Genomic DNA, 25,036 nt, shown 5'->3' on the forward strand with positions numbered 1-25,036 from the left:
TTACTAGCTAGCAGGCTTCTTCTTCTTTGCCACTGTTGCCATATTGCTACATTTTTTGGCCCTTTACTGCTATGAGATGTCAAGCAGTGGAATAGCAGGAAACTATTAACAGGACAAAAACTTCACAGGGTAACTTTAAACTATCATAGGACACTGTTACACCAGTGCTTTGGGTCACGTGACCTGCACCAAAGAAAAGCCTAGCCTGAAAAGTTCTGGGCTTTTCTTTCAGTTGTTTGGTCCATTTGTATGTGTCCCAACAAAAATTTGGCTGAAAGAGTCAACAGCCAAACTCAGCTCAGTATAGGTTGACAGAAGTGAGGATAAGAACTCATAAGACACTGATCTTCATAGCCAGTGATCTGACAACAGTGTGATGACAAACATCACCAGCTACAGGAAACCCCTGTCCACACTACATAGAATGGGTTGACAACCTGAATGTGTTTTACTGTTGGTACAATAGACCTAAGCTCTCACACAACACCCACTCCATTTCACACAAACCTTCAACACCTCCACCATCTCTAACCAACATCTTGACAGAAAGGAAGCAGAAAGTCAAGCAGTGCACTTTTTGTGCACCAGTGATTCACCTCTAAATACCTCTGTGAAACTCCTGAAGTTTGCATGCAATACAACAGCTAAATCCTAAATGGACAAAAGGTCAAAAAGGTCACACTCTGCTGCAGTCACAATAACATGAAGCTGAGTACACTCAGAACTGTAGAGATGATGGTGGGCTTCATCCTCCTGGTATTAGATGATACAAGTTTTTAAAATCATAGAACAACCACAGCTATTGAGTCTCCCTGTACAAACACAACAATCACAGTCTGGTTTGGATCGATCACAAAAAAGGTCAGTAAAACATTATGAAGGTCTATCGGTTTGCTGAGAAGATCATTGGTGCTGCCCTGCCAGCTCTCCAGGAGTTGTACCTTTCCAGAGTCAGTAAAACAGTCAGGCAGGGAAAATCACCACAGATCAGTCACACCCTGGCTTTAACTTATTTGACTTTCTCTCCCCATGGCAGAAGCCTCAGATCACTCTGTACCAAAACAACCAGACACTAGAACAGAGTCCTTCCACTGGTCATCACCTCAGGAACAATTCCCACACAATGTCTCAGGTTTGGTGTGTCCAATAATACGTAGGTAATTGACCAAAAAAAATCATAGCTGTCATTATCTTTTTTTGTACTTTAATTTACATTGTTCTGGCATTAGTCTTGTATGTATGTAGCCCACCTGGTGAATAAACTTAAATCTGATTCAGATTATGGTGGATCAAATGGTTTCCACCTGGGGCTACGTACTGTCTGTGCTTTTCAAGGTACATCTATGGAAAATAAACTTTCAGTGCCGCTGTATGTAAGTGTGCTGCTGTATGTCAAAGATACCCTTAGCAACCCATTTCAGTACCTTTTTTTTTTTTTTTTTTTTTTTTACATTAGTCACATTAATAAGGATTTATAAGATGTAAATAAATCTGTTATCAGAGGTCAATTAATAATTCTGCTGGTGTTTTTCTTGCTTTAGCAAACCACTTGGTTTTTTTTTGTTGTTGTTGTTGTTTGTTTTTTATTTCTATCTGCAGGGCACCTTCACCACACCCCATTTAATTGCTAGTAATTCTGACAGCTGCAGATGTTTTTGTAAAAAAAAAAAAAAAAAAAGAAATGAAGTGAAGTGAAGTGAAATAAAATTTATAATTGATGGTGATGATGATTATGTATTATTATTATTATCATCATCATCATTATTATTATTATTATTATTGTATCAGTAAAGCCCTAGTTATAACCTATAAAGCCTTAAATGGTGCCTTGTGGGAAAGTGATATCAGTGAAACCTTACTGTAACCCCCTTGTTGTAAACTGATGTACATTATCTCCCACGTTTTCCACCTTTTCAAGTTCACCACAGCGGCCACTCTGCTCATGTCCTAGAAATAGTGTGCACCTTGGGTCACTGAAAAGTCTTCCTTATGAAAACGGCATCACATTGTCTTACAGACACCAGTCTGTAGAGTGTGACACGCCCACCGGTGACGTCACGGCTTGAAAAACCTCCAATTCCAGCTGTTCGGGTTTTGAAGCAATTTACTCTTGGTCCAAATGCCGTGAACGATTCGTGTTCAAGTGCGCAAACGGAAACGGAACTCGTTTCATGTTGGTGGGATCCCATTAGATTCCATATTTCAGTGTTGACAAATAAAGTTGTCAACTGGCACTGCTTTCAAGTCAAGCTCTAACCGCACATGTAGCTCCCGGCAACTGATTTAAGTCTGGGTCAAAGACAAGAATCGTTTCATTATCAGCGAATAGGATCGACTTCTCGCACATGGAGATTGTTTATCATACACGATATGCGTCATTCTGCTCGACACGTGCACGCAAGCCCAGTGTGTTTATAGGTCCGATCAAAAAATGTATACAACATGAAAGGTGATATAGTATTATATATATTATTGAATGTAGGGGCTGTCGCTCTGCAAACATTGCTCTCCACCTTAACAACCCCTGAGGTGCACTATGATGCAACCCTGCGCAGGATGATTCCTACGTGTCAGCACAACTGAGGCGAGATGCGCCGGGAGCCGGTGAGGGGGAACTGGGAAACACGCCACCTCACTATAAACTAACCACAGCTGGGAAAAAAAGACGTGAGTGTACTTTATTGATACGCCAACTCATCTATGGCTTAATTTTAATGGAGGTTTATCATGTGTGCATATTGGCAGGGGAATCCCGGTCGTAAACGTGTCTTTTGATACTCGACAGACCCATGTCTCTCGTATGATTATTCATGTTTTACCCCCTCCCCTCCCATCCCCACGTACTGGGCGCATCCTAATGGCTGGTTTCATACCTGACGACCACCTCCTCCACGCTCCCACGGTCGCCCTGTTATTTAAAGAACCCCCACGCAACGTGAAACCCGCACTCTGTCAGGCACAGGTTACTCACAGTAACCTACTAATAATTCTTAATTTGCCAGACTGAATGAGCATAATTATAGATTAATTTAACAATAGGTTCCTACCAACAAAAGATCACCATGGATAAAGGTATGAGCAGAGCAATAATGACTTATTTTAGTGGCGACAGAAACTGATAGTGTGTCTTTCTTGAAGCGTGGGTTTAAGCCAGATGATGCAATTGATGACACCAAAGTTGAAAACTTTGTTAGAGCCACGTGTTGTTCTGTGCTAATTGTTCACTCAGTTGGTGGAAGTAATCCTACTGTGTACTCAGTGCTGGAATGTGTCACGGATTTGCCTGAAGCTGTCAACTGAGCCCAGCAGCACAATCTGCTTGAAATGTTAACCTGTACTTATCCTGTAGTGCTCAGTGTGCACCCAGGTGGGACTGTGAAGGCATTTGATTATACTGCGTCTTTCTACAGGATGATTAGAGGTTTGTGTCCGTTTTGTTGTGTTGCTGGCAGCTTAGCAAAGCCCGGTGTACGGGACGTGTATGGATGTAAAGGAGCAGAAGATCAGGGAAGTTAAAGACATTTTTTTCTATCTACCAGGAGTACATCACTATGTCATGTTCTGAAACCTACTGCATTTTCTGCTGGTACACATGTACCTTGTCTTTCTGCCTGATGAATGACTTTAAAAGAAAGGTTTACAGTATTTTTTTATTAAGGGTTACAGGTATTTTTTTTTCCCCCGATTTTTTCAGTTTTTCCTATATTTGCATTTACCAGGCTATGTGTTCATTTACCTTTTTACACTGTAAGTAAAACCTGTTCTGTCATGTCTTACTGCCAAAAGCATGCAAACATTGTACACGGTCGTAAAGATGAAATGTAACAGTCAGATCCTCGCCGTGGATGCGCCACATCACTCTATTGTTTTAAGATTGCTTCATCAGGTTTGACTAATGGTTAATCTGTTTGTCTTGGCATGGTCTCTGCAGGTGTTTGCTCAAATGTAATGAGTTAACATACATCTCTGTAAAATGTCACTTCTTAAATGAATGACAGGTAACACAAATTCTGCTTCTTGTTTGAATGCATGTCTTATGTCAGATGTAACTGAAGTGAAGGTAAACATAATGATTATTTGTTTTTGTGTTCTGAACTGCTTGATAGATGATTCACAAGCAGGAGTCCTTGAACTTTAACCACAGAAAAACTACTTGAATTCCTTGTTGTGTGTGTGCGTTTAAGACAGCACTATAAAAAATAGGAAACTTCATACAGCATTGTTATTTATATCTATTATATGTCATCATCATTGCCTCACGACATAGCCATGTTTCCATTTTTGCATGACCAGGCAGTAAGAAAGTTTCTCCTCTTGGGCATAATCATTTTGTTCGTGTAAAGATGAATACTGTTTAAACTAGTATTGTCAGTGTCCACACACACGCACACACGTTTTTACCAGCCTTGTCTAAACACCTGTGTGCTTCGCAGTTCGTAGCACGATGGCTGAATTTTGGAAGGAGCACTCCAAGGACGCCACAGTGGAGGAGATGATGCTGGACTCTCGTGCCAGGGAGCTGACGCAGCACGAGCTGCCGGAGATCCTCTCCATGCTGCCCTGCCTGACTGGATACAGAGTGTTGGAGCTGGGAGCTGGCATCGGGTGAGCATCCAGCTGTGTTAGTCCATGTGTAGTGGTGGGTGTGTGTGAGAGCAGGGTTTTCAAGGTCTCTGTTTAATTTAGGAGCCTGTGATGCTTTCTAACAAACAAAAACAGGACAGGTTTTATACTATGTTGTAACAGCTGTCACCAGTTATGAATCTAAAGCAGAGTGATAGGCAGCCTCTGGTGGTTTCACACACATATTATATGTTCAGAGACAACAATCTGAGACCGCCAGGGCTATATCTGGGATTTTGGGAGAACTGGCTTTATTTCTATCAAAGATGCTGAGCTAGTATACCAGTTAGTGCATTAATAAAGAATGAGAATGCCACCTTCTTAAATTAAGGTGATCAGATTATGCTTTTGATGTTGTGTTGGGACATTAAAGTTTTTTGATTGAAGAGCTCTTTATGAACACAGCTAACTGACGTGCGTCTCCACAGTCGATTCACCAGCCACCTGCTGACCAAGGCTGCCCATGTGACGGCTGTGGACTTCATGGAAAGCTTTGTGGAGAAGAACAGACAGAACAATGGTCACCATAGCAACACCACCTTTATCCAAGCTGATGTCACAAAAATGGAAGTCCCCGAAAACAGGTGTGTGTTACGCAATCTGTAGCTTATTAACACTGTCTGCAGCATATCATCGGATATTTGATTAATTGCCATGAAAACTGTCATGGTCGCCAGAGGATGAAGGTGGTTTTGATGATCCACACCTTTTCATGTAGTGATGCCAGATTTATGGTTTTTAGACTTTAGACTTGACTTCTTTTAGTGCCATCATTGGGTCCAGAAATGATATTGGTCTGCTGATGTTAGCATTTACTAAGTACAGTCTCACTGTGCTGCTGGCGTGGCATGGTTTGGTAGCGTGGTTGTCAGATTGTCAAATTAACGGAGACCAGAAGTCATGTAACAGGTCTTGTTGACCAGTTTTTTTATAGCTAGAGATACACTAGCAGAATAATACAATGAAAGTAAAAAACTGGATATATTTATATAACAAATGATTAATACATTTTCCTGGTGCGTTCAATGTTCTCCTCAGCATTGACTTCATCTTCTCCAACTGGCTGCTGATGTATCTGAGTGACGAGGAGCTGAAGACCTTCATAGAAAAGATGCTCGGCTGGCTGAGGCCCGGTGGCTTTCTTTTCTTCAGAGAATCCTGTAACCACCGGTCAGGTACCGAGCTAATATTTAAACTTATACATCTCCCTTACATCATATTTAGTATTTAAAGAATTACGGTAACTGAATCTAACATAAGAAGCTTAACTGAGAGATTCATACGAAACTCAAGCCAGACAGTATTCAGTTTATCTTTTTCTCAACAAATACAAGAAGAAGGATTCATTTTAGCTCATCTGTCTACCAAGGTGACAGCAAGAGGGACTTCAACCCCACCTGCTACCGCACTGAGGCACAGTACAGCCACCTGGTATCATCATTACAAGTGGAGGGGCCTGAGGGAGGCTTTGGTTTTGACATTGTGTTGAAAAAGCAAGTTCAGACCTATGTTGAGGTAGAGTCATTTAAGTCTTACCTAATGTTAAATGGCTTAATCTATAAAACAAAAGGACATAGCAGTCAGTGATGTCAGCGTGACAGTATCTCCTCTCCCATCCACTCCCTGCCCTCCATTTCCATCCTCTCCATTGCCTCCTCGCTGTCCTCCTATTCCAGATGAAAAACAATCCTAATCAAATATGCTGGCTGCTGGAGAAGGTTCCCCGCTCCTCCAACCAGAATGGATTTAGCACCTTCCAGCAGTTCCTGGACAACCAGCAGTACACCAGTCGCGGCATCCTGCGCTACGAGAAGATGTTCGGGGCTGGTTACGTTAGCACAGGGGGACCCAGTACCACCAAGGTAAGAATACAGGCTGGACAACCACCAAAGAAATTGCCCGGAAGGAATCAATAGCTGCAGCCTCACAGAGTTTAAAAAGTGTGTACAAAGTGTGGCTGTAGATTCTCAGTCCTGCTACAAATGCTATTAGCTTGACCTTTAACAGCAATGAAACTGGCCTTTATTGTAGCAGTTATATCAGCAGACACTCCTCTCCCCTCATTCTTAATCTGTTGTCCTTGAAAGTTTCAATTAACTTTCTGTCAGAGAAGCTGTGTTTTTGTTTGCACCGCATGTCCTCTCCATGCCACATGAATAGACCTGTGCCAAACAGACTTATGACCTTTGAATGTTTTGTAACTCTTGTAACTCACCCAAACAGGAGTTTGTGGACCTGCTGAACCTGAAGCCCGGACAAAAGGTTCTGGATGTTGGCTGTGGCATCGGTGGAGGAGACTTCTACATGGCAAAGGTAAGAGCCAATGAATCTGACATAGTGTGATAGTACTGATGGTCGAGGAATGTAATCATGTTTAAAATGACTGCATGGACTATAACAGTTGTGATGATAATGTCACATTTCAGACCTTTGGAGTGGAAGTGCTTGGTCTGGACCTGTCAGAAAACATGGTGGACATCGCTTTAGAGAGGGCCACCTCTGAGAAGCTGCCATCGGTACGTCTAAATGTTGTTTATCCTATTGGTTTGAACACCACTGATAATGGTTGGATTAATAGTTTGTATTTAAAAGTTTATTAAGGGAATGTGCTCTACATCAGGTCCAGTTTGAGGTGGCTGATGCCACTAAGAGGACATTCCCAGAAGGTTCCTTCGATGTGATCTACAGCAGAGACACAATCCTGCACATAGACGACAAACTGGCCCTCTTCAAACGCTTCCATGTGAGCATTTTCTTATGCAAGACAGTAGCATTAGCATTAACAGTAGCAATTCCAATCCTGTTTTGAATTTACATCAGAGAAAAATCTGGAATATTTTACAAAAAACACAAATATTTTTATGTCATACACAGATATTTTTTTTATTCCCTTTTGTCTAACTTTACTTGACATGTATTTATTTCCCTGTGTCCAGTCATGGTTAAAGCCAGGAGGCCAGCTACTTATCAGTGACTACTGTTGTGGGGAGAAGCCCTGGACACCAGCATTTGAGGCCTATGTCAAACAAAGAGGCTACGTCCTCTATACACCTGCACAGTACGGCAAGGTAAACATACCCACTTATGTAATAGTTTGTGAAAGAACTACACGGACCCATGGGGAGTTTACCTCTTCGGTCCTCTTTACAAACACAATATGTGACCAAAGGACTGACACACAAAGTATTGCTCCCAGTCTCAGTCTCTGGAAAACTGTTAAACTAAGTGTCTGGTTTTATTTTTCCAAAATGGTAAAATGGTTCCTCTGTTTTAGCACACTGTAAGGAAACAAACAAACAGGCAATAGGAAATGTATTTGATTATACAGACATTTTGTTAATATTGATGGTGCAACCCTGTAAGCTTTAAAAAATGGTCATCACTATGGTGGCCTACTTTTCATCTTCACGCACACCAGACTGACACGTCTGCTCAGCAGTGGTCAAAGGTGAAGACTCAGTGAAACATTCAGACACACATATTGGGTAACTCCTAAAAAGTCAAAGTCTTTTCCCTCATGTGACTGTGCGCTGTGTACATGTGTTGCTGATGTGTTACTGCTCTCCGTCAGCTGATGGTGCTGTTCCCACTCCACTTCACCTGCTCTGTCTCTGCTTCTGTAGTTCATCCAGGAAGCTGGTTTCTGCAACGTTCGGGCAGAAGACCGAACAGCCCAGTTTATTGAGGTGATTGAGGCAGAGCTGCAGAGAGCAGAGGCCATCAAGGAGGAATTCATCGAGGTTAGCATGCACAGTTACGCACACAGAAATCATATCAACATCACAAGGTTAAACATAGACACATATCATGACAACGTGTTAATGAAACAAGCAGACATTTGAATTCAGCTCACAGCTCACTGTCCCTGCCTGTGTCTCCTGCAGGAATTCTCTGAAGAGGACTATTCTGCAATTGTAAATGGATGGAGAGAAAAACTGGAACGTTCCAACAGTGGAGACCAACGATGGGGACTCTTTTATGCAACAAGGGATTGAGTGATTGCACTAAGAATGAAGAAGATAATAAAAGAAAAATTGTTTCCTTCTTTACTTTGTGTCTGTGCTTTTGTCTTTGATAAGTTTATTGTTAGTTTTTTTTAAAAACTGTTGAGGATTGAAAGTGCAGTGTGTGTAAAACCTGAATGTCACAGCAGCACTTTATTTAAAGCGAGGGACTCTCCATGTGCTGAGTGAGCAATTTGAAAAGTATTAGTAATGTTGTAACAAAAAGTCCTGTCACTTTTCATACATTCAAAACTAAACAGTGTTTATTATATAAGCTTATTTTTATCAAATTAAACTTGTTATTACTCATTTAAACAGTAAAATGATGGTATTATCAACTATTATTAATTTAGTTTATATGGAGATATATAAGAAGAAGAAGAAAATGACTGAGTGAAACAATATTGTTTTATTGCCGAGTGTTTTATAAATTGAAGTGGTTTTGTTAGTTTACCGTAACATTCCTCACGCAGAAAGTTTCAAAACTTGTCAGACTTGTACTTCCAATGAGCCCAGTTTCACATTTCACTGTTAATAACTTTTGAAAGAGAATATTGCACTTTTTTTTTCAAATGAAAAGTTGTATTCACGACTAATAACATACAATGACATAAATTTATCTTTTCTACTTGTTTAACTTTATTTAAACATTTACCATTGTCTTGTGATTGCCTCTTGTGGTCACAGCGGCTGCTGTTCACCAAAGGTTACGTAGGTTATCAAAACAGTCATGTTTAAAGCACACATTAAGTGGTGCCACTGAGCAATGAAATGCCTTTTCTGATGGTGATGATTTGCTGATTTCTGTCAGGCATATTATCTGCGTTCACAATCTGCCTGTGTACAGGCAGCTTCAGGTCTATATTGTTGTGTGACGTGTTCATCTGAGGGGCAGTCAGGCATGACCAGAAGGTCCTGGCTCAGAACAAATAGTTGCTGAATCACTACCTGGCTTCCTGTATCCTCTGAAACATTTAACTCACAATCAAGTATGTGCTCTTCACTGACACACTTTCACTCTCAAAATGTGGGTCAGTGAATCTCACACACTCTGAACAGCTGCTGATTAGCAAGACATAACTACTGAACTCTGGCAAGCACTTTATGTTTACCATTATCCAACTGTCCAAATATTCCTGAGTCACATCCACTGCGCAGCTCTGCAGTTATCAGTCTGACACATCCTCCAGTGTAACTGGTGATTCACCAGATGTTTCGAAGGCAAACCGAAAGAAACTTTATTTACAAAGCTGGTGGAATATCAACCCTCTGGTGGCAGCTATTTCACTGCTCTGCTGAAAATATATATATAATAAATAACAGGCTTTAGCTGTTTGTTTTGGTGGTGGGCCCACAGCTGGCAGGATGGGCAGAAAGTCCTAAGAGATGTACGGTGGTGGAAGAAGGACTCGTATCTTTTACTTAAGAAAAACCAGCAATACCATAGTGTAGAAATACTCTGTTACAAGATCTGTTCAAAATTCCACCAAACTGAAAGTATCTACGTGTTGATAGATAGATGATAGATGTAGAATGGCCTGTTTCAGGATGATATGCCTATATTATGGTTAGGTGATGTTTTCATGTGTACATCACTTTAATATTGCAGCTAGTACAGTATTACACAGTATTAATTACTTCATATACTGCTGGGTAGCTTGTGGATCTCCCCCTTAGATCAATTGAGTTTTATCTTAACCTCTAATAATATATCATTTATCATTTTAAAAATATGTTTTGTATTATGACCCCAAATGTGCAAAGTAACCAGTAGTAAATGTTTGTTGATGTCAAAATAAGGGGTAAAATGTGCAACAATTCACTCAAGTAATGTACAGGCGCCTCAAACTTGTACCTGTGTATTTTAAACGGGTTCCTGAAGGGACACACTCACACCACTTCCTTTGACAGTGCAGCCCAGTGACGCTACGCCCACTGCCGTGTCTGGCTACGTGCCTGCGCGCAGAAAAACTGACAGACACAGCAAGAGCGTAAAATACTCCGAGGCAAAACATGGCGAGGTTAAGCGAGCATGGGATCCGCCTGAGTTCCGTACGTATTTCAAATATGTTATACCTGAGTTTGGATGTTGTTCTGTGTGCAGTGTTAAAGCTGCAAACTAATGGCCGTCGCCGCGCGGCCTGAAGACTGACAACGACAGCTGACACAAAACTCACTGACTTGTCTCTATTTCTTTTCTAGATGAGTCCTTCCTTCCTCAACAGCAACTCCACAAGTCATACCTGGCCTTTCAGCGCAGTGGCAGAATTAATAGGTAGGGTGGGGGGGGGGCTACAATAAGTTTAAACGCTGAAACTTTGTGTGTTGTCGTGCACCTGCAGCAGCCGCTGTGCGCACTACTCGTTGCATTTTGCAACTTTACTTGGTTTCACTTCGTGCGCTCTTCCGCTGTCGCACGCCGAGTGGACCGTCTTTTAACAGACGCCTGTGTTGATGCTAAAATGGACCGTGTGGACTTCCTCTTTCACACCCTTAATGATTTTATTGCCTCCCCACGCTTAACACAGCGTCTGTCGGTGGCTGTTGACAATATAACGATCTGTCACTGTAATAACTATGTTGTTAAGTGGTGACAAGTCAGCTTTATTTGTTCTCGTGTTGTTTTACACCCCTTTGCAATATTAATGATATTCCTCAAATAGAAGAGTAAACAGTCATCGGGTTACTCTCACTGACTCAGCGTCGTGTAAATCTCTAAGTTCACACGGGCAAAGAGTTCGGACTTTACGTAAAGTATAATGAATCAATCGATGATTTGTCCTTCCACGTGATACAAAGCTTCAGTGTCCGGGCTGTCAACATTGCCATTCCACCACTCTGTGCTCTCTCATTGGTTCAGACGTGCTGGCCCTCTGTTGGCTGCAGCAACGACAAGGGGAGTGCAGACATGCAGATGTACTACTGTGTATCAGAGTGCAGTGTTGATTAAAAAAAAAATGTTGATGGGAGTGAGTGTGCTTCTCACAATAGTGACTCGAGCAGGCAGAAGAAGCTGGACCATCATAGACCTGCAGCAAAGCCAAACTCTGATACAGTTCAAATGTTTAATGTTTGTTGAGTGTCAGCCAGATGTTGGTTAAGCTGTAAGGCAAGAGATATGGTCTGCTTTACTGATGTCATGCATGGAGAGTAAAGGGTCACAGCAGCAAGGTATATATACACTGGTATAAATTAGAAAAGTAAACTAAAACCAGAATATAATGTATAGTGTATGTGTTAACATCTACAGTATGTGCAGTGTGAAGCAAGCCTAGTTTTTTATGGTTCCCTATACTGTATGTTATCATTGTACTCTTACTATACTAGTGTATGCTGTAACTTGTTATAGTGTACTTTCAGCATTCAGTGATGAGTTTACAGTCTCCTTATCATTCTTTGATAGACAGTTGTCTTCATTTCTTTTGACTGTTCTTGGAGGAATTAGCTTTGTAAATTTTCCTAGAAGATATTTTGACACGTCACACATTTATGATTTACTATAACAAGTCAAAACGTCTGATTTGGAAAAGGCCTGTGCTTCTGAAACTTATAGAGCTGCATCTTACTGTCAGCCTTGGTGTACAGGGAGGCACTGCGCAAATTAAGCTTGATTGGCTGATTGAGGAGGCAAATGTTTTATTTTTATCCTTCCTGCTAGTAATAATAACATTGTACTCACCAAGTCAGCTGCGGAGATCTGGGAATGCGATAACACTAGGAATGCGATAATGCTTCTGAAATGAATTCCAACAGGCTGTGACATACAAGTGGTCAGAGCACCACACAAAGACACTCCCAGATTAGCCAAACTTGTTTGGAAAACAAGTGCATGTATTAATCTTACAGTTTTCCTCTTTGTACTTCTTAATAATAGGCCTGACCAGCTGATCTACACTGCAGCACATTCACATATTTATTATTTATTTATTTTATCTTACATTCAACGTGGATCATCAACTGGTCTGGACACTTGCCTCTTGCTCCTTAATTCATGAATGAATGTAACAGAGACAGACACACTTCACTTTGTTTATATTTCTGTTCAGCTTTTATGTTAGTTTAATGAAATGCTTCAGAAATGTTTCAGAGTATTTACTATAAACTGAAATGATATTTGGTTTGACAGTTATTGCATGTGAAGCAGCACCTGTTGAACCCAGTGTTCTGTCAGTCCCACTCAAGCTAATTAGAGGAACTTATCATTGGTGGAAACCACCCAAGACGTAGCCCAAAATATCACAACCCTGCACTGTGTACGTGCCATGTAAGAATGGGAGATGCAAACGCATGCAAACTGTCATAAACACCCATTGGTAATATGTTTCTTTCTGTCGCGTTCTAGACAATGCATCTGATCCTGGTGTATCTGCTAAACAGATCTGGATAGATGTAGTTGATGAAGGCGGTCACCTCTGTCTAACGTTCACTGATAACGGCAGCGGTATGACCCCCAGCAAACTGCACAAGATGCTCAGGTAAGACATACACAGTCATGCACAGTCACATTAAGTTAACATGCAATTGAAAAACACATTAAAAAATTCAGTAGCACGTTGCAGCAGAGATGTTTTCTTGCACATGGTCATACACACTGATAATGTGTAGATTTCCTGCTTTTAAACCACAAAGAGTGACTCATCTGCATTTTTAAAACCACATTTTATGTTGGGTATCTTTTTCCCACACTACACACACACACACAGCAAATCTTATAATCAATTAATCCTATGAATAGTTATGTTATATGTTTAGCTAAATGCTAAACTTTTCCTACAATGAAAAATAATCATAAGTTGTTCATTGATATACACAAACACACATCCTTATCTCCTCACTCTCCACCTTTGTTTTCAGTTTTGGTTTTACAGAAAAGGGCTCAGGTAGGGCCAGTCAGCAGGCCATCGGCGTGTACGGCAACGGTTTCAAGTCAGGCTCCATGCGTCTGGGCCGCGATGCACTCATCTTCACCAAGAACGGCGGTTGTCAGACTGTGGGAATGCTGTCTCAGACCTACCTGGAAAACATCAAGGCCCAGGCCGTCATCGTGCCCATCGTCCCCTTCAGCCAGCAAACCAATATCCTTCACAAACCAACCAGACATGGGGGTATGACCATCTAATGGTCCAGGATATCTGGACCATTAGATGCGGTGTGCGTCTGTGTGTGTTTGTTGTTCAAGACCATGATCGTGACCATTACCAGTAAAAAATTTGCATGTCACTGACTTGAATGCAAACAGGCAGACTGAGATGAAGGTGAGTATTCCAGGTCAACAAAGGGTCATGACTCGCACACTCCTTATGCATCCGAACCTTAACTCAGTGTTACAGTCGCTGGTGGTGACGGAGGACTCAGAGGCGAGCCTGGCAGCCATCCTCCAGCACTCCATCATCAGCTCCCAGGAGCAGATTCATGCACACTTTGACTCCATTCTCTCCAAAAAAGGCACCAAGATATTAATCTGGAACATCCGCAGGTTAGATTCACAGAATGAAAGCAAATGTTCATTTTTTTGTTTGTTTTGTTTTTCACCTGCATGTTAGTAGTTTAAAAAAATGCTTAAAATTTTATTCTGTTTAATAAGTCTATTGGCTTTCTTGCAGAGAGCTAGAAGATAAGCTCAATACCACTCTCATGGCTGTTAGCTTAGCTTGTCTTAGCACCAAGACTGAAAGCAGAGGGAAACAGTTAGTATAGCTCCTTTTACAGGATAAAAAAAATGCATGTAGCACCTTTAAAGATCATTAATTTATCTCACAAATTGTCATTTTTACACTTTGGTTTTTGTAGATAGTAATCAAGATATAACATGTTAATTACTGAGTTTTAGAGGTGCTGTTCAGATTTTGTTACCTTTGTACAGCGCTATGCTAGCTGTTTCCTCCTGCTTCCAGTCTTTCTTCTAAGCTGTTTCCTGACTGTAGCTTGACATGAGAGTGTGGTCCTCTCATATACTACCTTACTATCTGCAGTACAGCAGTTTCAGTTCTCACAAAAATTCTTTATAAGCAGGTGTGTTGAGTGTAGGTGTAATGTATCACGCGTGAGATTGCTGAGTATGCAAACACACAAATATGTGCAAATGAGTATGAACATACACATGATTTTTGCTTAAGCATGCCTTTAGACAAATCCATGCAAAACAGCACGCATTCAAATACACACTCTCTTATGATCATCATATGAGGAGCAGGGAAAATTTGAAGGAGAAGTGAAATCCCACTTCCCGGTGGCATTCTCTAGTAAGATCATCTAGAATCAAATTGCTGCAAACTGCTAAGAGCTACAGTTCATGTTAAAGGTTTTTTCAGACTTTCTTCTGTTTTACTTCCTCTTTACACTGGAGACAGAAAATGGCCTCCACAATGATCATAATCATCAAATACCAAGTACTGAACTTATCAAGATTAGCCAGATGCAAATCATGCTGATGAGATCCAGCGTAGCTCACTCACATCACTCCCTGATGTTACCTTGAAGGGCCAAAGACGGCAAGCCTGAGATTGACTTTGAGACCGATGTGAGTGACTTCCGTTTGCCTGAGATTCAGATCGAGGAGCTGAAGAAGGGACTGAGGAACAGTGGATCTCTGAGAACTGAGCAGAACATCCCCGACATGCACTACAGTCTCAGGGTGAGTTGAGGGCAAAGTACATTGCCTGTGTACAAACAAATAGGACCAGTTGTGTTGTTGTATTAGAGAGGATGTCACTATTAGTGTTCATATTTCCATTTTTTAAAGCACTCATCCATGTTGGTTTGAAAGTTGGGACTGAAAGTTCATTCAAGTTTGTGAAATTTTATTTAGTGGCTACCCCCTCTCGAGCTTTCGCTTGTAGTACACGGTCGTCCTTAGCAGACGGAGGTGCATTAATTGCCCAAGATGAGATTGTCTCTCTCATTTATAGCTTCCGTTTGTCAGATGATAAGGACAATACAGCATCTTTCAAACATGTAATGTAGCAGAAAATGTTCACTATAAACACGTCATGACTGGAAAAACGACGCATCTCCAAAATGTCAGCTTTTCCTGAGCTAAGAAATACAACACTGTTTTCACTGTGGCAATGCAACGATTTTAAATTGTTTATTTATATTAAAATAACACCAAAATGGAAGATACCTGGTTTTCATTGCACAGCATCAATATTTGGGCCCGGTCAGACACTCAGAGCTGATCTGGATGAGTTTCGGGTTAGTGGTTAAGATTAGGGTTAGAGAGTAGAAGTTGAGACGTTGTGGTTGTGGTTAAGTTCTGGGTGAGTTCCCTCATTGCAAGTATTAAACAGACATTTGTGTGGTGTGTGTGTGTGTGAGTGAGGGTTGCTGGGTGGAGATGTGTGTGTGTGCCAGTTTTAAGCACAAACTGGGGCACCTCTTCAGTACCAGGGACGTACCTGTGGTTTTGTAGTAACACAGCCCCAGTTTCATTTAACAGCCATGATCAAATTGTTATAATTAGATGTAGTTTGCTTGTATTTTCAGAAGGGTCTAAGGAGTTTTAAAAGCTTTAAACACATGTACCTTCAAGCACATATATGTAATTACCAATAAAGTCTGTTAACAGTGTGCCAGACCAAGAAACAAATTACTATTAGATTTTTATTTTAAATTGAAATCTCATTTTTCCATTCTCTCTGTTTGTGTCAGGCCTACCTCAGTATTTTGTATCTAAAGCCAAGAACACAGATCATACTGAGGGGGAAGAAGATTCTTGCCAAGCTGGTGTCGAAGAGGCTGACGCACATTGAGCATGACGTGTACAAGCCCCACTTCAGTGTATCCCTTCACTATCCGTGTGTATGTGTGTTTGCAAGCTGAGTGAGAGAAGGGAAAATGAAAACAGGTGTCACAGCTCCAACTCTGTGGGTTTTGTATCTGTCTTGATTGTCGTTTCACTTTCATATTTGTCATTTGTTTAAGTCATCATGCTGCTAACCTTAACTGATGTCTGTCAGAAAGAGAAGGTGAAAGTGACCTTTGGGCTGAATCCAAAAAACAAAGATCACTATGGCATCATGATGTACCACAAGAACCGACTCATTAAAGCTTACGAGAAAGTGGGCTGCCAGCTAAAGGTAAAAAAAACTGGTTTCACTCTATATTTTAGCACATGACAAGTGCTGTGCTCTCTTCCATATTTAGAATTAATAAGTACTCACCTCTTCTTAAATCTCCCTCCCCAATTTTCTGCAGACTTCAGGTCAAAGAGCAGGAGTCGGCGTCATTGGTATTATTGAGTGTAACTTCCTCAAACCTGCTCACAACAAGCAAGACTTTGAGTACACCAAAGAATACAGGTACAACATACTGCTACATACTGCATTTTCAACACTGCACCAATTAGTCATGCAGCTCTTCCTGGAAGCGTGTTCATTTTCTGCAGATGTGACACCAGATGCGAGTGTTTTGCGGCAGCAAAGCTGAAATCTCATGGGATCTTTAAAGTAGTTTTGGCCACACAGCCTTGTTTTCTTCAGTAGAACAGACCTGTCAAGAATATTGCCTGCATACACTTGCTAGTGTGTATAATATTAGGGTAACCGGCTAAAGAAATTCACTATCTCTTTGTTTTTCTTCTCTCAAGACTCACCCTTGGTGCTTTGGGCCTTAAACTCAACGACTACTGGAGAGAGGTGACAGAGAAGAAGGCCAGAGAACGAGAGTTTCAGGCTCTAGACAGAGATGAAGATGAAGATGAGAGCGACACTGACGAGTTAGTGTCAATGGTTGCTGCGACAGTAGAGGCACATGTAGTGAAAATTCTTCTCATCACCTAAGACTCATCTTTTGTTATTTCTTATGTGTAATGTAAATATATATGCGTTACATGAAAGGTGTTTCAAAATCACATTTTTATGATGGTTATTATTACAGCTGTGAAAAACAAGTCCAGTTTGAGTGTTGCGCTACAGAAAAAGGATTTTGGTTCATCTGGTCTGGTTCGTAATCTGTACCCAGTGCTGTTAAAACCACAAGGAGAGTGAAAATAACCTTTCCACGCTCTGCAAGCCTGTTATGGATAATTAATAGTCCAAGGAGATAGAGATCAGTCGATCATGTAAGAACTTGTAGATTAAACTGAAAGTGAAATAGGTGATTTTTTGCTTCTGGAGCTGCTTTCAAGAAGAGAAAAACATGCTGAAACATGGAACCACAAGAGGCTGTTAAACCAACTGACCTTAATTCATATAGTGTACTGGACTAGAAAAGAGTTCGATAGAAAGTTTTTTCTTTTATCTAAGCAGACATCTCGACTTTCATGCGATAATATGAAAATAGTTATAATAATATTTTGTAGTGAATGGACTTCTCCCTTAATCTTAACTTCTGCTTAACTGACTTGCTCTCACATGTATGTCTGCAATCACAGGGGTCCCGTGTGGTTACAGTGTGAGGAGTGCCTGAAGTGGCGGAGCATCCCTGCAAGTCATTACAGTGTTGTTCCTGAGAGCTGGAACTGCAGTCAGAACCCCAATCCACGTTACAGGTGGGTGATTTCTAATTGTTGATTTTCTGGAATAACAGGTCCACTTTTTGGGCACTGTTTAAATCAGGGGTTTTTAAAGTCTGACACTGATCCAGTCAGGACAACCCCCCACATCCCACCCCCAAATTTTGATGGGACATTATCAGCGTCAATAAACATTCATTGCGCACATGAAAAACATTGATATTCATGTATTTAGTATTCTTTATCTTACTGCTATTTGGTTGATAAGCAAGCTTTAGGTTTTGGAACTACAGTTCCCACAATGCTTTGCGGGATGTAAAGAGGAAGTGTGAAGTTGCTCTAGCTTCAGTTAGCTATGCTGTTGCCTAGGACTTGAGCCTGATTTTTTATCCTATATTTGTTCATATTTTGGCAACCTGGCACCGTTTAGAAGTCTGCCGAATTAGCTGTTAGCAGTTCATGTTTACAATGAGCCTGTGGATGTGCAGAGAAGTGTCACTGGATTATGTTGATACTGAAGAAAACTTCAAAACAGTGATTCTCAGGCAAGTTCTGGAGTGATTTCTGAGCGGATTAAGGAACATTTACTTGCAATGGACATCAAAGATAATGATATCCTCAGACAGAGTAAGTCTAAAAATATGTCTCTCGTATCTCTGTGTTGTGTTATGACTACGAAGAATATGATTTCTGATGAGGTGTGCTTCCATCATGATCAGAGGTCCTGCAGCAGTGTCACACTGGTTTGACAAGGAAAAATAACTTATTTATGGAATTTATGGACCACTTCCTGACAGCTTTAATGGTGTTCCAGTTGGTTAAAAGACACATTAAGGAGCTTGAGGTGTTTTTTTTTGTTGTTTGTTTTTTTGTTTTTTTGTTTTTTTTAATCAAGTGTCTTCTCCAAACAGATAATGTGTACATATCATTCATGTGCAGCTACCTAACTTCAAACTATCAGCAATGTTTATTGTAGCAATATCAGAAAAAAAAAAGTTGGCCAAACTAATTTCATAATTAAAGAGACACTTTACCAATTCATATCCTATGGGTCATCTTGAATCAGACTCGAGACTTCAGATGTCAGAGAGCATGTGTTATGAACTGAGTGCATGGAGTGGAGACAGTGACATTCATCCAACAGTAACGGTCTAATGAAAGATACCATTGAGTTGTATTATGGAGTGACACTTGAAGTGGCCACATGTTAGGGCACCAACACGCTGAGCTTAGGGGTCAAAGAGCCAGTCATGTGTCACAACATCCCCAGTTGGAATCCAGAATAAATAAGTGCTCACAGGACTCAAGACATCTACGTGTGCAGTAACAGACAGAGGAGGCCAGTGTCGGTGTGTGAATGTGTTGGCTGCAACAGGAAAGTCTTGAGCTGAACTTTAGCAGTAGTTAGAAGTCTCTAAACCAAGTCTCTTTGTTTTTCAGAAGCTGCTCTTCACCAGAGGAAGCAGAAGAGAACGAGGAGCTGCTGACACCCAGCTACCAGAAAAACCACAAGAGACAGTAAATTCCCATTTCTCTAGTCTTCTCAAACTACGTCTGTGTTTGTGAGAATGTGTATGGACGGACATTTCACACTGCTATTCTTCCTGCATGCCTGTGTGTGTGTGTGTGTGTGTGCTTGTGTGGGTCCACGTGCCATTTTGTGGTTGCCATCAGTCAGTTTCACACTCTTATTTCCGGTGGTTGTCCACGTGACTGTAGGTGTCTGTCTGAAAATGAGAAAAAAAGTCTAGTTTTGCTGTTCTCTTCCTGACACTGATGACATGAGTCCGTTCTTCAAAACACGTGGACCTGTTACTCATTAATGCAAATGTTTTTTTTAAATTGAGCTCTTTTGTTAGTCACTGTTTTATACCAAAACCTTGTATAACATTTGATATTAAAATTATTTCGAAAGTTATTTTAAATTGATTGGTTGACTGGCAGATGGAATCATCAAATTAGCTAAGTAGCTTAGATAGCTAGTGTTAATGGGCCAGAGGTTAGCTTAGGATTGCTAGGTTCATGAAACTAGGTTTGTAACCAGAACTGTGTAAACTACATATATGTGAGTGTGGTAGGCCTACTTAACCACCACTGTAACACCCACTCAGATCTCAAGTGTCAAAGGGTTTGAGAGGAGAGCGAGGGGGTCAGAGAGAATAAATCAGTAAAAGACTGACTGAGCAAAGACCCACACACATTTAGCCATTCTCCATGAATGTGACATCTCAGGAATGCTTTGAGGGAATTTCTCCAAATTCAGCATAAACATTCACTTGGACACAAGGATGAACTGATTAGAAGTTTTTTGGACAAATGTCAAAGGTAAAGATCACTGTGACCTCACAAAAAATGTTTTGGCCATATCTAGGTTTTTCTTGCCAATTATGATAAAACACACTTTTATTTCTTCAAAGTCTTTTCTACTGTACGTGTTTTACAAGTCTAGAAAGACGTGGATGTAAACTGATTGGTCTGGGGGAAGTATACAACCACAAGGTGGCAATTCTAGTTATGCCTGATCATCCTGCTTTTTTTCTTTCTTTTTTAATTTACTTGAAACCATCATGTCACCACCTCCACTTTGTCAGCACAGTAGTCTCATTGAAATGATTGAGGAGACTGATTTTTGATGCAGCTTTACTCAAACCTTCCACGTCATCTCTCATGCTACAGTATATCGTAGCCCATTGTTCATAACAAAAATCTCAAAAATGAATAATATTCATGTCATCTTAGAAGGGTTACAGTGATGAACAATGACATTTGTCAAGGCAGGACACAGGAAAATGTAATCTCTTCATTTATTAATTATCCCAACTCTTTAATCTGTTTGTTTTTCCCACAGAGAGCATCCTAAAAGCAGAAAACGAGAAAAATCACTGGAGGTATGTGAAAAGTGCCTCCATCCTGAAACTATAGGCAACTCTCTCATTGATGAAGGTATCACTGTACTGTCTACCACCTATGACATATTTCAAATGTGTTTCTCTGTGCATGTGTATGTTGCAGGTATGTCAGTTCCAGAACCAAGTGGCAAAACATCAAACCCTCTCACGTAGTTCATCAGAGCCGAGCCAGCCCACCTTCCAGTCCCCGCGCACACCCAATCGATGCCACGCAGAGGAAAACACACCAGAACACGATGAGACAGACACAGATTGTCACACGGACACAAACGATGACACAGAGACACAAGACAGGACGACAGCCAAGGTCACACACAGGGCCACCAGAAGAGACTCATTCATCAAAGATAAGACACAAACGTCACAAGGTCAGGAGGAGCACGTGGAAAATGAGGCAAATTCTCAGAGCCTCGAAGGTAAAGAGACAGACAAAAGTAAAGACACAGACGTGGAGCCAGCAGAGAGAGAGGAGGAGAGCGCAGACATGTTCAGGTATGTTGCATGCATGCCGGTTGTGAGTTCAGACTTATATATCACACCACTGTATTTTACAGTAGCACCAGCATTTTAAAAAAGTTTTACAATGTTTTTTCTTACCTCCTTTTACCCATGGTTTGTTCATCCGTTTTGATTTCTAATGGAAAAACTCCATGATGAAGTTGTGTCGTCAGTATATGGCAAAACAGTTGGCAACAGTTTTGAAAATGATGGTTGGACAAAAGACAATCCAACCTTTGAAGTGGCAGAATAAGGCAGAATAAGTTCCATCTTTGCATGGAGGATTGTCAGAGCTGTCTTTAGTATTATATCAAAAATAACATAAGTTTGATAACAAAATAAAGCCCATTAAATGCTCTGTGATGTGGATTACCTGTCTCAATCATGCATAAACAGAAAATGTCTTTGCAAGTTCATTTTCACACAGTTCTGGTCTTCAGAAAACTGACTAGTATCTGTTCTCTCTAGCCACAAAAGGAAATCGGGATTGTTATTTTGCTATGGGAAAAAGAAGCCGCGCCTTTGGCCTGAAGAGATGAATACTGAGAAACACACACAAGCGCCCGAAACAGTTTCCACGGAGAAGACCAAGCAGGACAATGGCACCCGAGTAGAGAAACCAGGTGACGCCGCAGCGCAGCAAACGCCCACCAACCTCACCTGGACCCACTCGCTCCCATCCACCCAGACAGTGATGGTGTCCCCGTTGAGTCGAACAGAGGGGCAGTGGAGCAGACCGCTGCCTCTCAAAGAGAGTGACCGGGAGGCTAAAGTCCAGAAGCTGGCTGGGTTGGAGAAAGAGGTTCAGGGGCTACGGAGGTTACTGGGTCTGGAAGTCACAAAGACATCTCAAGGCACGATGACAACGGCTGATAGCGACGCTGAAAAGCCAAAAGAACTGCTGCCAGCACCCACGGAGAGCAGAGAGGTCGGCTGCCAGACGGACATGGGGGAGGTCAGTGGAGCCTATGTACAATGTTTTGGATTCATTATTATGATGACAAATTTCCAAACTCAATGGAAATTGAAAATTACACAGTATTTAATTAATTTAGCTAATCATTAACTGCTTTGTTTTGTGGTGATTGTATTCGGCCTGGTGTGGCTTGTAGTTGATGCAGTGTAACATTGCCAAGGACATGACTTTGTTTTGAAGACCAGAAATACAAATAAATAACTTAAATGGTAAAACAATTGTCACTTTTACAAGACTGAGTCAGTTTTCATTCAAATTATTAGTGACCTAAATAACAGAAATACATCTATTTAATACTTTAGCAGCATTTATTGGCTTAAAAGTGTTTGCTATAAAATGGAGCGTCTAAAAGTGGCATCAGGTCTCATGCTCACATCATTTTCACTGTAAGAGAAAGCTTTTAAAATATGGCCTAAGTAACAAATTATGTCTGCCACTAAAAATGTGTGATAGCTGTGTAGGAAATATTGATGTATTAAGGGCTTTAAATGATTGCCTCCACCTCAATTACAAGCTGTGTGATCGAAACAATCACATGTGAGCGCAGTGCTTGGTAAAACAAACTGCTAAGGAGATATTAAATGCTTTCAGCTAAATCTCTTCAGACTCATTAATCTTAAATAAGGATCTAACAGCAACTAAGTCCTTTTCTGTCCTTCATCTGCATCAGACTTCTACTTCATCCAGCAGTCCCTCCCTGGCCATGCTGGTCCAGGGTCAGAGGGTTGTATCTGGGTCGAAGGAGCAGACGGAGCCGAACAAACCCTGGAAGGAGAAAACTGAGTCTCAGAGCAGGGTGAGGGCATGTGAGAGCGAGGCCTGCGAGGACAGCAGGTGTGTATATTCTGGATAGACGCACACACACAACTTTATTTACTGTCTCTGCAAATATAAGGTAAGTGCATGAACAAACGTGAAAATGTCCAGACTGCGGTTCGCCTTCTCTTCCTTCATCGTGAAGTTTATCAAGCATGAAGACCTGCTGCTTTTCACATATGAAGGTGTGTCTCTGTATACTTATAGCATAAACTCATGGTTTGTAGACTCATTTCCTGTAGTTGGCAGGGTGACTGTTATGTGCTATTTAAAAGACACATCAATCATTCTGAACTATCTTGAATGCCAGCGTCTGTCTTCACCCCTCTCCTACTCTCACTTCTCCAAAAACACTGAAGTCGTGCCCTGTGTGCTTTATTTAGACGTCCTCGTTCTCCATTTTTGTTGGTGTGTGAACAAAAGGTGACGTTCCCCCCAGACATGGGGTTTCACTCGAGTGACTGTAATGTGAAACAGTACAACCCATTAAGTTTTTCCAGCTTTAGTAACAAAGTTGTTCTCCGATCAGGTCGGCGGAGGAGGATCTGCGCGGCATCCGCAACAACGTGGTGGTGCTTCTCACAGCCCTCTTGCCCCAGCTGGACCTGGCTGGCATCAGTCTGGAGACCACAGACGTAGACAACATCCTGCAGCAGATCATAGAGGTCAACTCACTGAAACTATGATCAGTATTGTTATTAGATCCAGCAGGTTTCTGTTGGCAGAGATTCATATTTTGCCCATATTCTTATGCAAAGTTTGGGTTGCTAAAACTATGTCTAATCCAAATACACAGTATACTGTAATGATTATCTTAATGCTCTCATTCTTACATTGTTGCATTTGGATGAAGGCTGTAATATAATATTTTTAAGTCCTTATGTTCATCGGTTTACAGACAAAATACACAGTAAATAAAGTGCAGCTGGTTGTTGTTGCTTAGTGTAAAAGGGCATTGCACTAAAACTGATATTAGTTTACAGTGCTGAGAGAGAATGCACTGTTTTGAATATTTAAGTTTTTTTCCAAAGGCAAAGAGAAGAACAGTTTAAAGTCTTAGTGGTTAACCCAAGTCTGACTCCACCTGATTGTCAGACTCTCAGTGGCTGAACACATACGGCTACTTAGTGGCAGGGGGGGTATTTAGTGTGTGCTCGTCTATTTTAAGAAACCGTTTTGTTGTGAACCTCTCTGTTTCATATGCTGTACAAATATGAGCCTTTTTGATTTCTTTAAAAAAGTGTGACATACTGCTATTGCTTTGTTCTGCCCCTGTGTTAATTTACTATTTAAATTAGTTTTATATGTCTGCAGGTCAACATATTCTATTATAGTCATGGAGGAATGCGTGTTTGTAGATTTGGTCACATATCATTTTATAAACAAGACTTTTTACATTTGCATTAAAATCATGAAACCATGTGTATGACCTTTTAATTTTTAAAGGGTTCATCACTGCAGTGACAAATGCTGCAGTATATCTGATTTGCCACAAGGTGGCATTAAAGCCCATTGATAAGAACATGCTTCTATCGCATGTCCACAGTGGGGAGTTGTTAGGTTATGGCAACCTCGGAAATCCTAAGGTCATTTCATTTGTCCATTTTTTGTGGTTTTTGGACCACTGTGTTCTCTAATACTGCCCAGGCTGTCAGGTGGTTAAATCATAAATCAGGTAAAAGGCACTGAATTGTATGATTTGTTCTATGTGATGTGTGGGTTATTAATGTATTCTAATGGAATAATGCCAGACCCT

General features: G+C 41.0%; 2 protein-coding genes across 4 annotated transcripts; both read left to right on the top strand.

Moving 5' to 3' along the window:
* Nucleotides 1–2,520: 2,520 nt before the first annotated feature.
* pmt (phosphoethanolamine methyltransferase) lies at nucleotides 2,521–8,672 on the top strand. 3 transcript variants are annotated; one of them, XM_018699370.2, is made up of 12 exons: nucleotides 2,521–2,667; nucleotides 4,434–4,605; nucleotides 5,052–5,207; nucleotides 5,662–5,798; nucleotides 5,993–6,138; nucleotides 6,300–6,485; nucleotides 6,847–6,936; nucleotides 7,050–7,139; nucleotides 7,244–7,366; nucleotides 7,560–7,691; nucleotides 8,247–8,363; nucleotides 8,508–8,672. In XM_018699370.2, the coding sequence occupies exons 2-12, from the start codon at nucleotides 4,445–4,447 to the stop codon at nucleotides 8,616–8,618; spliced, it is 1,449 nt and encodes a 482-aa protein (XP_018554886.1). In that variant the 5' UTR covers nucleotides 2,521–2,667; nucleotides 4,434–4,444; the 3' UTR covers nucleotides 8,619–8,672. The 3 variants fall into 3 exon arrangements, with proteins under 3 accessions (XP_018554886.1, XP_018554885.1, XP_018554883.2); XM_018699369.2 differs by lacking the exon at nucleotides 2,521–2,667 and adding an exon at nucleotides 2,906–3,072; XM_018699367.2 differs by lacking the exon at nucleotides 2,521–2,667 and adding an exon at nucleotides 3,397–3,421.
* A 1,860-nt stretch (nucleotides 8,673–10,532) lies between these two features.
* Nucleotides 10,533–24,702, top strand: zgc:152774 (uncharacterized protein LOC553526 homolog). Its single transcript, XM_018699366.2, has 17 exons — nucleotides 10,533–10,679; nucleotides 10,830–10,902; nucleotides 12,970–13,102; nucleotides 13,482–13,702; nucleotides 13,956–14,103; nucleotides 15,108–15,261; nucleotides 16,278–16,406; nucleotides 16,586–16,705; nucleotides 16,824–16,927; nucleotides 17,215–17,343; nucleotides 18,001–18,117; nucleotides 19,522–19,599; nucleotides 20,930–20,969; nucleotides 21,094–21,482; nucleotides 21,957–22,443; nucleotides 23,135–23,298; nucleotides 23,810–24,702. Exons 1-17 carry the CDS (start codon nucleotides 10,641–10,643, stop codon nucleotides 23,964–23,966), a joined length of 2,682 nt encoding a protein of 893 aa, XP_018554882.1. The 5' UTR covers nucleotides 10,533–10,640; the 3' UTR covers nucleotides 23,967–24,702.
* Nucleotides 24,703–25,036: the final 334 nt, after the last annotated feature.

Source organism: Lates calcarifer, linkage group LG8 (genome assembly GCF_001640805.2).
Source record: "Lates calcarifer isolate ASB-BC8 linkage group LG8, TLL_Latcal_v3, whole genome shotgun sequence".
In the NCBI taxonomy this organism is placed as follows: domain Eukaryota; kingdom Metazoa; phylum Chordata; class Actinopteri; family Centropomidae; genus Lates; species Lates calcarifer.

Excerpts from the sequence above, each read along its gene's own strand:
- pmt (XM_018699369.2), top strand. Across the intron at positions 5,208-5,661 it reads ATGGAAGTCCCCGAAAACAG|CATTGACTTCATCTTCTCCA; the intron begins GTGTGTGTTACG and ends TGTTCTCCTCAG. Across the intron at positions 6,486-6,846 it reads GGGGACCCAGTACCACCAAG|GAGTTTGTGGACCTGCTGAA; the intron begins GTAAGAATACAG and ends TCACCCAAACAG.
- zgc:152774 (XM_018699366.2), top strand. The coding sequence starts at position 10,641 with ATGGCGAGGTTAAGCGAGCATGGGATCCGCCTGAGTTCC. Across the intron at positions 13,703-13,955 it reads CCCCTTCAGCCAGCAAACCA|AGTCGCTGGTGGTGACGGAG; the intron begins ATATCCTTCACA and ends ACTCAGTGTTAC. Across the intron at positions 23,299-23,809 it reads GAGGCCTGCGAGGACAGCAG|GTCGGCGGAGGAGGATCTGC; the intron begins GTGTGTATATTC and ends TTCTCCGATCAG.